The following is a 14,469-nucleotide window of genomic DNA, read 5'->3' on the forward strand; positions in this document are numbered from 1 at the left end:
AGGTACAGACTGTGTCCTGATTCTAATAATACTAATGTTGTAAGGTATGGTTTTATGCCTAAAGCACATGTCAAGAGAGCATCTCCGTGCCCAAATTGTTATTGTTCATTGAACCTTTATTTTATCACATCATGGGGTAGAGGATAGTACTTAGAGTCAGCTTAATTTTTGTGTGAGTCAATGTGTATCAGAATAGAGCAGTAAGAACTGCAGGGTCATCAGCTTGATGGGTCAGGGTGTGGGAGTAAATGTCGAGGTGGACAAGGGTTGTCCTGTTTTTTAATTGGAATAAATGGTCAGGTGTGTGATACCCACAATTAGGGCAGTCACCCATCCTATATAATACAGGTTTGAACTGAATCTCTATGTCCCGTATTGATTCAATATGGGGCGCAGTTTGTTCCATATTCCTGCTTTAACCCCTGACTGTGCTGCTGCAGAGTTCAGAAGAGCGCAGGCATGTATGAGGTTCGGGGAGCCATTGTAGTTTGAATTCCGAGACAGGCAGTGGCCAATGCAATAAAGGTTTTTTTTTACTGCTGTGAAAAGCATGTGATTTTATAACATCATGCCATGCTGCACCGCTGAAAGAGAGGAGCTGCAGTACGAAGAGGAGCAGCCAGAAGACAGAGATGAAAGTAAGTGACTGGAGATTTGGCTGGAGACAGAGGAATGCAGGGGATGGAGATACCATGGGTGTAGGAGAAACACTAGGGGGCTGGATAGTGGGCAGGAGAGACAGAAAACGATGGAGAGATCCTGGGGGACTGGGGAGACAGAAGGTGCTGGGACTGCTGCTGGAGAGACACTGTAAGGTTGTAGAGAAACTGGAGTGCTGTCGAGACACAGGATGGCTAGAGCTAGAGAGATACGGGGTGCCCAGGAAACTGAGAGGGGGTGTACTCTTAAAATGGGCCCAACCTTGTTGGAGGGGCCCAGCGGAGGCGTGGGTCAATTGCTGAGGGGGACATTGTCCTCTTTGCAGTGCAGCTGAAGGTAACAATTTATCTGTCTTCAGTACGCAGCACCACCACCCCCTCCTCCCCTCCCCCGTTGCTGCAAGCGGCTTAACGACTAGAATTTTTTTTATAGAGGGAATGTGGTCATGCCTCCCAGATTTTCAATGTCTCATTCTGTATTTTGACAGCATAAAAGTGGCAACCCTACTCAAAATTACAAATTAAGCAGTAGCGTGTTAAGAACTCATATACCTATACTCCTGAAATATATAGTACTGTTTGTGTAAAATGTACTTGTGTGATGGAACCTGTAAAAAATTGTTTACCGTAGGAAATTATCCTATTGTGACACTAGCACACTTTTAATAAAAAGGACTTCAAGCCTCCAAAGTAAAGTAGATCACATGTACATACTGTACCTCACTGCAGTTTCCCATTTGTTGTTCTGGAGTAATTATGAAGTTAGTCATCACAACAGAAGAACTGTCTCCCTGCAAAATAATATAAAAAAGTCTGTCACATTAGCAGTAAGAACAAAGTTTCCGCAGCTTGGAGACATTAGTAATTTAAATGGAATGTAAACTGAACTCTTGTCTGACCCCGTATATGATCTATTAACACTTACTTGGAAAGTATTTTCAGTTGGTTTATCTATGGGCCTAATTCAGACTGGATCGCTGCAGCGGCAGTGATCGCAGTCTGAATCCTTTTGTGGAGTGCGCACGCGCACCCCTGGGAGCCCAGTGAGATGCTAAAAGCATCTCAGGGCTGCGATCGCCTCTGCCTGATTGACAGGCAGAGGCGGGTGGCGAGGTGGGAGTGCCAACGGCGTTAGAACGCTGTTGGCGGGGCGCGGTTCAGACAATGCAGGCATGTCCGGACCATTGCAGGGGCGAGCAGCGGTGGCTGCGTGACGTCACAAGTAGCTGCTGCGACCCGGGATGCGGCGGGTAGCCGCCTGCCAGCACAGCTAGGATGTGCACTAGCTGTGCAGACAGGGAGCTACTCGCCGGGTGCGAAGGCATCGCCGCCGTGCAATGCTTTCGCACCTGTGCAGGTGGGGGGGGGGGGGGGGGGCAAAGCCAGACATGGAGGGCGGACTAGCCCTGTGACCGGCCTCCCCCCGCATGTCTGAGAAAATGATTGTCGATGTGCTAAATTTAGCACATCTACGATCAGGTCTGAATTAGGCCCTATATCTGTTTTTTAGACAGTTTGAAAATGACAGTTCCTTCTGCATAATGGGTACTGTAAGAAATGGGTCCAAGATGCTTATAATTCCCCCACACTGATTGCATCATCAATAAAATATTCTCGTGCTTGAATGAATACATCAACTCTTAACATCAATATTACAATCAATATCACAAGTGATAGTATCATCGGGCACATGACCATCAATGGCATGAAAACATTGGCTACTAAACTTCAATGATTTGAGTTTTGTGATGAAAATATCAGCTTGTATGCCTGAATGACAATTACAGGATGCCCTTCTGTGCTCACAAGTCTAGTTTTGCCTTTAGTTGAAGAAAAACATTGATAGCAGGAAAACATTGTACTCGATGGAAAAAAAACCTAACAACAACAAACATCAACCTCAGAACATTAATTTTATATCGTTGACTTTAATTATTTACATTTTTCTATGATTTTTTAAAATTATTCTTACTAGCATATATAACACTTTCTTGATCAGGGAGGGATACGGTCGTTAGGTTGACAGTCATTAGGTCGACCACTATTGGTCGACATGCAGGTTGACAGGGTTGCTAGGTCGACATGTGATAGGTCGACATTAAAAAGTTTTTTTTCAACAACAAAAATTCAATTTTTCCTACTTTACGATCCACATGGACTACAATTGGGAACGGTAACCTGTGCCGAGTGCAGCGGTAGCGGAGCGAGGCACCTTGCCTGAAGCATGACGAGCGAAGTGAGCCATGCGAGGGGACACGGTGCACTAATTGGGGTTCCCGGTCACTTTACGAAGAAAACGACACCAAAAAAACCAGGGGGAAAAACAAGTAACCCTTTTTTCATGTCGACCTATCACATGTCGACCTATAGACCATGTTGACCTAGCAACTTTGTCAACCTACTGCATGTCGACCAATAGTGGTCGACCTAATGACTGTCGACCTAAGTGTGGTCAACCCAACGACCCATACCCATCAGGGAAATGGATAAATTGGCATTAACATTGTGGGGACTGGTGCATAATGTATTCCTTGCATAGCCAGATTAAGGTCCCCTGGCCGCAGCACACTGACATCACTAGCTCTCCCTCTTGTGCTGCAGCAGAACCAGGCATTCAGAATGCGAGCAGAACAGTATGCAGTGCAGGCAGCGACACAGGACTCTTAGGTTTCATGAGTTAACAACAGAGCTTCCCGACCAAAAGAGAGATAGAAGGAAGGAGAGCTGCAAGTTTCCCAGGGATCCCAGCTTCTCCCCCCCCCCCACCCCCATTCGGGTCTAGAGAGAGCGAGAGTCCTGTCTCAGTGTGTAAGTACAGTCGTACAGAGGCTGCTGATATTGCATTTTGCAAGACAAATTAGGCTTTATTTTTCTATGTGTATTTTAAGGTTCCAGTACAAGAAAACTTTATAAAAAAGTTGTCTATTAATTAGGTGAGCTACAAACAGTACTCAGGCATTATTAAACTATTAGTTTAAATCTAATTTACACCACTGGTTTGATATAAAAATCTCATATACATCATTGGTTTAAATTTCATATACAGTACACAGTCCATACCTCCCAACATGACCCATTCCAAGATGGACAAAATGGACTTCCCTCTTAATTTATGATTGCACTCACGATATATTAAGAGGGAAGTTCAGGTAGAGACTGAAAGCATTTTTTTGTCCCTCCTGGAATGGGTCATGTTGGGAGGTATGCACAATCTAATATACACCCTCCCCCCTTCCCACAGGCCCCCCTGTCTTAAGTGCCCTGGGGCCACCAAAGCTTAATCCAGCCCTGGCTCATTGGAAAACAGCATGAATAAGTCCAATTTTTGTGCTGAACACCTATTAAAATCCCAGCAACAATGTTATTGCTAATGTACTGAAGATGAAGAATTAGGTCTATCTGCAAGAAACTGTGGTAAAAATAATCGGTATAGGGGGTAATTCCAAGTTGATCGCAGCAGGAATTTTGTTAGCAGTTGGGCAAAACCATGTGCAGTGCAGGGGAGGCAGATTTAACATGTGCAGAGAGAGTTAGATTAGGGTGGGGTGTGTTCAATCTGCAATCTAATTTGCAGTGTAAAAATAAAGCAGTCAGTATTTACCCTGCACAGAAACAAAATAACCCACCCAAATCTAACTCTTTCTGCACATGTTATGCAACTCTTTCTGCACATGCCTCCCCTGCAGTGCACATGGGCCCTCATTCCGAGTTGTTCGCTCGGTAAAAATCTTCGCATCGCAGCGATTTTCCGCTTAATGCGCATGCGCAATGTCCGCACTGCGACTGCGCCAAGTAAATTTGCTATGCACATAGTAATTTTACTCACGGCTTTTTCATCGTTCTGGCGATCGTAATGTGATTGACAGGAAATGGGTGTTACTGGGCGGAAACAGGCCGTTTTATGGGCGTGTGGGAAAAAACGCTACCGTTTCCGGAAAAAACGCAGGAGTGGCGGAGAAACGGAGGAGTGTCTGGGCGAACGCTGGGAGTGTTTGTGACGTCAAACCAGGAACGACAAGCACTGAACTGATCGCAGATGCCGAGTAAGTCTGAAGCTACTCAGAAACTGCTACGAGGTGTGTAATCGCAATATTGCGAATACTTCGTTCGCAATTTTAAGATGCTAAGATTCACTCCCAGTAGGCGGCGGCTTAGCGTGAGCAACTCTGCTAAAATCGCCTTGCGAGCGAACAACTCGGAATGACCTCCCTGGTTTTGCCCAACTGCTAACAAAATTCCTGCTGCGATCAACTTGGAATTACCCCCATAGTATGGTATGCCAGCGGCCGGGCTCCCGGCGGCCAGCATACCGGTGCCGGGATCCCGACCGCCGGCATACCGACAGCTGGGCGACCCTGAAAATTAGCCCCTTGCGGGCTCGTTGCGCTCGCCACGCTGCGGGCACGGTGGCGCTATTTATTCTCCCTCCAGGGGGTTGTGGACCCCCAAGAGTGAGAAAAGTTATCGGTATGCCAGGTGTCGGAATTACTGTGCACTGGGATCCCAACAGCCGGCAAACTGAATACCACCCGAATAATCAACAGGGAGGTGCAGTTGATAATGTACTGGGATTACTCACATCTCGCCTAAGTATGGCACAAATTCATGCTTATGTGTATTAGCGCTCAGGCTAGAAATACTATACAGATTGGTAAACACATTTTTGGGATTACCTTCAAGGAAGGATTGTAACTGTACCCAAAATGCTATTGAAGCCCCACAGCCTTTTATGTTAGAACTAATTAGAGTGCGGCTACTTGCATTGATTGTGAGGAGACACTACAATCATAGTAATAAGAGATTAGGAGGTGGAAGGAGAATTGGTGGCAGATGTGCGGAAATAGCGCAGGGGTTTCAAAGAAGGTTTACGTGTGGGAAGAGAAAAGAGGGAGTAGGGTTTTGTGAGTAGCAGAAGGTGATAGATAAGTTTGGAAGTAGTGGAAATAGGAAGGTCAGAAAGTAGTCTGGGAGTGTGTAACTGGCAGACAAAAAGGAATTACTTTACTTTTGATTACAGGAATGTTTTTATGTACTTTTCTACGTAAAGATTAACTTGATTTAAAACTGAATTTTCCCACTAAGGAAACTTCCTCTTTTGGATATGATGATTGAGTGAAGTGTCTACTTCAGTGCAGCCTCCCTACTGATGATAAATGTCACACAGTGGCACCACTAAACTACTTCACTTTAAAAATAAGGCGAAAAATAAACGGCAAAAACATTTCCTGTTGCCATACTCTAGAGAACAATACTGAATAAAAGTCTTTTCTGCTGATCTCTGAAAATGATTCTTCTAATCTCCCTATATATTGACTGTCAAGCACTGCTGAACTACTGTATGCAGTATTCATATCTTATTTACTAGGCATGGCTAGAGATACTAATGTACACCTTTGGTGAGCTGTACATGGCTGTGATCACAACCACAGCCGCATGGATTTGCATAATTCACCACCTGATATAAGGAAGGTAAAAATCAGGTTCTCATCCAGCTCAAAAACATAATAGGTATAAAATGGTTGCGATAAAAACATTTCAACGGGATGCAGTTGAAATGCCGGCTGTCAGGATCCCGGCGTTCAGGAGACCAATGCTGGAATCCCGACAGCTGGCATTTTACTGATGGTTGGAACCCGTTATTCCAACTCGGTTGGTGGGTCCATGCCACCAACCGAGTGGGAATAGAACCTGTGGCGAAGCTGGCCACTGGGCCCGAAGCATGGAGAGTGCAGCAAGTCCACGAGGGGCTTCGCTGCCTCGCTGCTGGGTTTCTGGCAGGTGGGATGCCGCTGTCGGTACTGCCAGCCAGCATTCCGTCTGCCAGTATATCATACCGGATCCATTTAAATTACACAACCACAACAGCCTGTTAGTCATCCATCAGGAGCTAGGAAAAGATTACTTTCTCTTACGTCCTAGAGGATGCTGGGGACTCCGTAAGGACCATGGGGAATAGACGGGCTCCGCAGGAGATAGGGCACCTAAAAAGAACTTTGACTATGGGTGTGCACTGGCTCCTCCCTCTATGCCCCTCCTCCAGACCTCCGTTAGATCTTGTGCCCAGAGGAGAATGGGTGCACTGCAGAGAGCTCTCCAGAGTTTTCTGTGGAAAAAGAATTTTGTTAGGTTTTTTATTTTCAGGGAGTCCTGTTGGCAACAGGCTCCCTGCATCGTGGGACCGAGGAGAGAGAAGCAGAGCTGGCTTGTCAAGTTGGGCTCTGTTTCTAAGGCTACTGGACACCATTAGCTCCAGAGGGAGTCGGAACACAGGTCTCACCTGGGGTTCGTCCCGGAGCCGCGCCGCCTTCCTCCTCACAGATGCCGAAGATAGAAGCCGGGTGAGTATGAGAAGGCAGAAGACATCATAGGCGGCAGAAGACATCAGATCTTCATGAGGTAAGGCGCGCAGCTGTAAGCTGCGCCCCATTGCTCCCATTCACACACACAGAGCAGCACTGAAGGGTGCAGGGCGCAGGGGGGGGGCGCCCTGGGCAGCAATAAAACTCACATTTGGGCACTGACAAGATAGATTAGGCTGCTGGGCAGTAATTCTACGATCCCCCGCCATTTTCTATAAAAAAATCACCGGGACCGAAGCCCGCCGTCGGGTGGGCGGAGCTTGATCCCCAGCACTAACCAGCGCCATTTTCTCCACAGAAGCTGCATGAGGAAAACGCTGGCTCCCTGGTCTCTCCCCTGCTGAACATTCAGGCTGGAAAAAAGAGGAGGGGGGCATTTTGAGCGCAGTGAGTGGGAATCTGGTCATTTTTTATATATATATAAAAGCGCTATCTGGTTATATTTTTCCAGTGTTATTAAGCACTGGGTGTGTGCTGGCATACTCTCTCTCTGTCTCTCCTAAGGGCCTGGTTGGGGTCTTGTCCCCTTATAGGTTAATCCCTGTGTGTGTGGGGTGTCGGTACGTGTGTCGACATGTCTGAAGCGGAAGGCTTTTCCAAGGAGGAGGTAGAGCAAATGAGTTGTGTGTCCCTGTCGGTTGTGCCGACTCCAGATTGGATGGACATGTGGCATATGTTGAATGCAAGTGTGGCATCTTTACATAAAAAGCTTGATAAGGCTGATTTAGGGGGGACATCAGGGGGTCAATCCTCAGATTGGACCGACTCACAGGGCCCGTCGGGGTCTCAAAAGCGTCCCTTTACACAAGACACTACTACCGACACGGATTCTGATTCCAGTGTCGACTATGACGAAGTAAAATTGCACCCTAGGGTGACTAAAACCATTCAGTGTATGATTGTGGCAATAAGGGATGTGTTGCATATTGTGGATGAACCCTCTGTCCCCGACACAAGGGTACACATGTTTAAGGAAAAGAAACAGATTATTAACTTTCCCATATCTCAAGAATTAAATGAATTCTTTGGAAAAGCTTGGGAGACTCCGGATAAGAGACCGCAGATCCCCAAAAGAATTTATATGGCATACCCTTTCCCTAAGCAGGACAGGGAGATTTGGGAAGCACCCCCCACTGTGGACAAAGCCCTGACGCGCTTGTCCAAGAAAGTGGCGCTACCGTCTCCTGACACAGCAGCCCTTAAGGACCCTGCAGATCGCAGGCAAGAAACTACCTTAAAGTGTATTTATTCTCATACGGGTGCTGTGCTAAGACCGACAATTGCGTCGGCATGGGTGTGTAGCGCAATTGCAGCTTGGACAGATGAGCTGACAGATCAATTTGGATAAGGATACAATATTCCTAACTCTAGCCCATATTAAAGACGCAGTCTTATTTATGAGGGATGCTCAAAGGGACATTGGATTGCTAGCTTCTAGGGCCAATGCTATGTCTGTCTCAGCGAGAAGATCCTTATGGACTCGCCAATGGACGGGTGATGCGGATTCCAAGAAACATATGGAAGTACTACCCTACAAGGGTGATGTATTGTTTGGGGATGGGCTAACGGACCTGGTTTCCACAGCCACAGCAGGTAAATCAAATGTTTTACCTTATATACCCCAACAGCAAAAGGAAGTAACACCCTATCAGATGCAGTCTTTTCGGTCGCACAAGTCCAAAATAGGTCGGGGATCCTCTTTCCTCGCCAGAGGTAAGGGCAGAGGCAAGAGAGCACCTGCTTCGGCAGGTGCCCAGGAAACAAAGTCCTTCCCGGCTGCTCCAAAAACCACAGCATGACGCTGGGGCTCCCCTGAGGGAGTCCGCACCGGTGGGGGCACGTCTTCGACTTTTCAGTCAGGCCTGGGTCAGTTCGGACCTGAATCCTTGGGTGTTGGAAATAGTTTCCCAGGGTTACAAAGTGGAATTCGAGGAGGTGCCCCCGCGCAGATTTTTCAAATCGGCCCTACCAGCTTCCACATCGGAAAGGGATGTAGTGTTAGCTGCAATTCAAACGCTGTGTATACAGCAAGTGATAATCAAGGTTCCCCTGCACCAGCAGGGAAGAGGTTACTATTCAACCCTATTTGTGGTCCCGAAACCGGACGGTTCGGTTAGACCTATTTTGAATCTGAAATCCCTAAACCTGTACATAAGAAGATTCAAATTCAAAATTGAATCTCTCAGAGCGATAATAGCCAACATGGAGGAGGGGGAGTTTATGGTGTCTCTGGACATAAAGGATGTGTACCTTCATGTCCCCATATATGCCCCCCATCAGGAATACCTGAGATTCGCTGTACAGGATTGTCATTAGCAATTTCAGACGTTGCCGTTTGGACTCTCCATGGCCCCGAGGATTTTCACCAAGATAATGGCGGAAATGATGGTGGTCCTGCGCAAGCATGGAGTCACAATTATCCCATACTTGGACGATCTCCTGATAAAAGCGAGATCAAGGGAGAAATTGCTGAGCAGTGTGGCGCTCTCTCTAAGAGTGCTCCAGCAACACGGTTGGATTCTAAATCTACCGAAGTCACAGTTGATTCCGACAACTCGACTACCGTTCCTAGGTATGATACTGGATACGGAACAAATGAAGGTCTTCCTCCCAATAGAGAAAGTCCAAGACATACAGAACATGGTCAAAGACCTGCTAAAACCGAAAAGGGTGTCAGTTCACCAATGCACTCGAGTTCTGGGGAAAATGGTGGCGGCCTACGGGGCCATTCCCTTCGGCAGGTTCCATGCAAGGACTTTTCAATGGGACCTTCTGGACAAGTGGTCCAGGTCCCATCTGCACTTACATCGGAAAATAACTCTGTCCCCAGGGATCAGAGTGTCCCTCCTGTGGTGGTTGCAAAGTGCTCACCTCCTGGAGGGTGCAGGTTCGGAATTCAGGATTGGATCCTGGTTACCACGGCGCGAGCCTCTGAGGATGGGGAGCGGTCACACAGGGAAAACATTTTCAGGGTCTTTGGTCAGACCAGGAGTCCTGTCTACACATCAATGTGTTGGAACTCAGGGCCATTTACAACGGCCTTCGACAAGCGGAGAGTTTTCTTCGAAACCTACCGGTTCTGATTCAAATAGACAATGTCACAGCAGTGGCTCATGTGAACCGCCAAGGCGGGACACAAAGCAGAGTCGCAATGGCGGAAGCCACAAGGATCCTTCGCTGGGCGGAAAATCATGAAAGCGCTCTGTCGGCTGTCTTCATTCCGGGAGTGGACAACTGGGAAGCAGACTTCCTCAGCAGACACGATCTCCATCCAGGAGAGTGGGGACTTCATCAAGAAGTCTTTGCAGACGTAACACGTCTTTGGGGAACTCCTCAAATAGACATGATGGCGTCATGCCTCAACAAAAAACTTTAGAGGTACTGCGCCAGGTCTCGGGACCCTCAGGCAATAGCAGTGGACGCTCTGGTAACACCGTGGGTGTTCAAATCGGTCTACGTGTTCCTCCTCTTCCTCTCATCACAAAAGTGTTGAGGATCATAAGACGAAGAAGAGTACGAACGATACTCGTTGTCCCAGACTGGCCTCGAAGGGCCTGGTACTCGGATCTACAAGAGATGCTCACAGGAGATCCCTGGCCTCTTCCTCTGAGGGAAGACCTGTTGCAGCAGGGGCCCTGTGTATTTCAAGACTTACCGCGGTTACGTTTGACGGCATGGCGGTTGAACACCGAATCCTAGCGAAAAAGGGGATTCCGGAAGAGGTCATCCCTACTTTAATAAAGGCTAGGAAGGAGGTGACGGTAAAACATTATCACCGTATCTGGCGAAAGTATGTGTCTTGGTGTGAGACCAAGAATGCACCTACGGAAGATTTTCATCTGGGTCGTCTTCTCCACTTCCTACAGAGTGGATATGGGCCTGAAATTAGGCTCTGTTAAGGTACAGATTTCGGCCCTCTCGATTTTCTTTCAGAAGGAATTGGCTTCTCTTCCAGAAGTCCAGACGTTTGTAAAGGGAGTGCTGCACATCCAGCCCCCTTTTGTGCCTCCAGTGGCACCATGGGACCTGAACGTGGGGTTGCAGTTCCTAAAATCACACTGGTTTGAACCGCTTAACAAGGTTGAGTTGAAATTTCTTACCTGGAAGGTGGTCATGTTGTTGGCCTTAGCATCACCAAGGCGAGTGTCAGAATTGGCGGCTTTGTCACACAAGAGTCCCTACTTGATTTTTCATGTGGATCGAGCTGAATTGAGGACACGTCCGCAATTTTTGCCTAAAGTGGTTTCTTCGTTCCATATGAATCAACCTATTGTGGTGCCTGTGGCTACAAGTGACCTGGAGGATTCCAGATCCCTGGACGTAGTCAGGGCCTTAAAAATTTATGTAGCCAGGACGGCTAGAATTAGGAAAACAGAGGCTCTGTTTATCCTGTATGCGGCCAATAAGATTGGCGCTCCTGCTTCGAAGCAGACTATTGCTCGCTGGATCTGTAATACGATTCAGCAGGCTCACTCTACGGCTGGATTGCCGGTACCAAATTCGGTTAAGGCCCATTCCACTAGGAAGGTGGGCTCTTCTTGGGCGGCTGCCCGAGGCGTCTCGGCTTCACAACTTTGCCGAGCGGCGACTTGGTCGGGGGTCAAACACTTTTGCTAAATTCTACAAGTTTGATACCCTGGCTGATGAGGACCTAGCGTTTGCTCAGTCGGTGCTGCAGAGTCATACGCACTCTTCCGCCCGATTGGATGCTTTCGTATAAACCCCATGGTCCTTACGGAGTCCCCAGCATCCTCTAGGACGTAAGAGAAAATAAGATTTTAAACCTACCGGTAAATCTATTTCTCCTAGTCCGTAGAGGATGCTGGGCGCCCGTCCCAGTGCGGAAACTCTGCAAGACTTGTATATAGTTGTTGCTTACATAAGGGTTATGTTACAGTTGACATCGGTCTTGGACCGTTACTGTCGTTTGTTCATACTGTTAACTGGTTATGTATGTTCCAGGTTACATGGTATGATTGGTGTGGGCTGGTATGAATCTTGCCCTTGGATTGCTAAATCCTGCCTTGTATTGTCCATCTCGTCTGGGCACAGTTCTCTAACTGAGGTCTGGAGGAGGGGCATAGAGGGAGGAGCCAGTGCACACCCATAGTCAAAGTTCTTTTTAGGTGCCCTATCTCCTGCGGAGACCGTCTATACCCCATGGTCCTTACGGAGTCCCCAGCATCCTCTACGGACTAGGAGAAATAGATTTACCGGTAGGTTTAAAATCTTATTTTCATTTGTATTTTGAATCATGAGATACAGATATACTGTACGCATTATAAATAATTATATAAGGATTTTTTTCCATTTAAAATGTTTGCAAATGACAGCAGAACAGTTCTTACCTGTGGGGGAAATACATAGTCAGCAACATCCCAGATTTCTGTGCCAATGTTCTCAATATTGGTAACTGCTATGCCTTTAAATTTAATGGAGACAGAGCTGATGATGTCATCTACATCCTGGTACCCTTTTTCATACAGAAACACCCATCTAAATTCAAACAATAAAACAGTGCTATTAGAATTGTACATTTTTAGTTATATAACCAGTGACGTTTTACAAGATGCATTAAAATGTAGGACGTGAAAATGGCTATGTATATTTTAGAATTTTTATTTATTCCTTTGAATTTGTGGCTATGTACAGTGCATCCAGAAAGTATTCACAGCGCTTCACCTTTTGCACATTTTGTTACAGCCTTATTCCACAATAGAATAAATTAATTTTTTCCCTCAAAATTCTACACACAATACCCCATAATGACAACGTGAAAAAGGTGTTTTTTTTAGATCTTTGCAAATTTATTTAAAAAAAACCCCTAAGAAATCACATGTACACAAGTATTCAAAGCCTTTGCCAAGAAGCTCAAAATTGAGCGCAGGAGCATACTGTTTACTGTGATCATCCTTGAGATGTTCCTACAGCTTAATTGGAGTACATCTGTGGTAAATTCAGTTGATTGGACATGATTTGGAAAGGCACACATCTTTATATATAGGGTCCCACATTTGACAATGCATGTCTGAGCACAAACCAAGCATGAAGTCAAATTAATTGTCTGTAGACCTCCAAGGATTATCTCGAGGCACAATTCTGGGGAACAAAAAAATATCTGCTTCTCTTCTTTGAAGGTCCCAATGAGCACAATGGCTTCTATCATCTGTTAATGGAAGACGTTCGGAACCACCAGGACTCTTCCTAGAGCTGGTCGGCCGTCTAAACTGAGCGATCAGGGGAGAAGGGCCCTAGTCAGGCAGGTGACCAAGAACCTCTGTCAGACTCTGTCAGAGCTACAGCATTCCTCTGTGGAGAAAGGAGAACCTTCCAGAATCTCTGCAGCAATCCACCAATCAGTCCTGTATGGTAAAGTGGCCAGACAGAAGCCACACCTTAATAAAAAGCACATGGCTGCCCGCCTGGAGTTTGCCAAAATGAACCTGAAGGACTCTCCGACCATGAGAAACAAAATTCTCTGGTCTGATGTGACAAAGATTGAACTCTTTGGCGTGAATGCCAGGTGTCATGTTTGGAGGAACCAGGCACCGCTCATCGCCAGGCCAATATCATCCCTACAGTGAAGCATGGTGGTGGCAGCATCATGCTGTGGGGATGTTTTCAGCGGCAGGAACTGGGAGACTAGTCAGAGGGAAAAGATAAATGCAGCAATAAATGCAGCAATGTACAGAGACATCCGCTCTTGACCTCAGACTGGGGAGACAGTTAATCTTTCAGCAGGACAACGACCCTAAGCACACAGTCAAGATATCAAAGGAGTGGCTTCAGGACAACTCTGTGAAGAACACAGATTTGAATCCGATTGTACATCTCTGGAGAGATCAAAAAATGGCTGTGCACCGACGCTTCCCATCCAACCTGATGAGAGGTGCTGCAAAGAGGAATGGGCAAAACTGCCCAAAGATAGGTGTGCAAAGCTTGTGGCATCATATTCAAAAAGACTTGAGGCTGTAATTGCTGCCAAAGGTGCATCAACAAAGTATTGAGCAAAGGCTGTGAATACTTATGTACTGTGATTTCTTAGTTTTTTGTTTTTAATAAATTTGCACGTTGTCATTATGGGGTATTGTGTGTAGAATTTTGAGGGGAAAATTAATTTATTCCATTTTGGAATAAGGCTGTAACATAACAAAATGTGGAAAAAGTGTAGTGCTGTGAATACTTTACGGATGCACTGTATATTGCAACAGACTTTCCATTTTCAAACATGAGCACCATTTCTGTGACCTTGCAGTCTGTAGTGTAGTGTGAGGTTTTCTTTACCCACTGAAACCCATTGGTGTGCTCAGCAGCACTTAGCAACATTTAGTGGCATCAGGGGTGTATATATGGGTCCAAGTGCCCCAGGCAAAATAAGGGACTGACGCCCCCCTCTCCTTCCCTCAGGGACACAGAGGGGGAGTTACAGGGAGGGTGCGAGGAGGGACACT

General features: G+C 46.6%; 1 protein-coding gene across 2 annotated transcripts in view; it reads right to left on the bottom strand.

The window, feature by feature from the left end:
• The window catches only part of P2RX1 (purinergic receptor P2X 1), a 321,106-nt gene that overhangs the window by 176,936 nt on the left and 129,701 nt on the right, over window positions 1-14,469 (bottom strand). For both annotated transcript variants that reach the window (XM_063953695.1, XM_063953694.1), the window contains exons 2-3: window positions 12,367-12,514; window positions 1,379-1,450 (exon numbers count right to left, since the gene is read on the bottom strand). In XM_063953695.1, the coding sequence (XP_063809765.1) occupies window positions 1,379-1,450; window positions 12,367-12,514 (220 nt within the window). The remainder of the gene's footprint in view (window positions 1-1,378; window positions 1,451-12,366; window positions 12,515-14,469) is intronic.

The sequence above is a fragment of the Pseudophryne corroboree genome, chromosome 2, assembly GCF_028390025.1.
Source record: "Pseudophryne corroboree isolate aPseCor3 chromosome 2, aPseCor3.hap2, whole genome shotgun sequence".
Lineage (NCBI taxonomy): Eukaryota > Metazoa > Chordata > Amphibia > Anura > Myobatrachidae > Pseudophryne > Pseudophryne corroboree.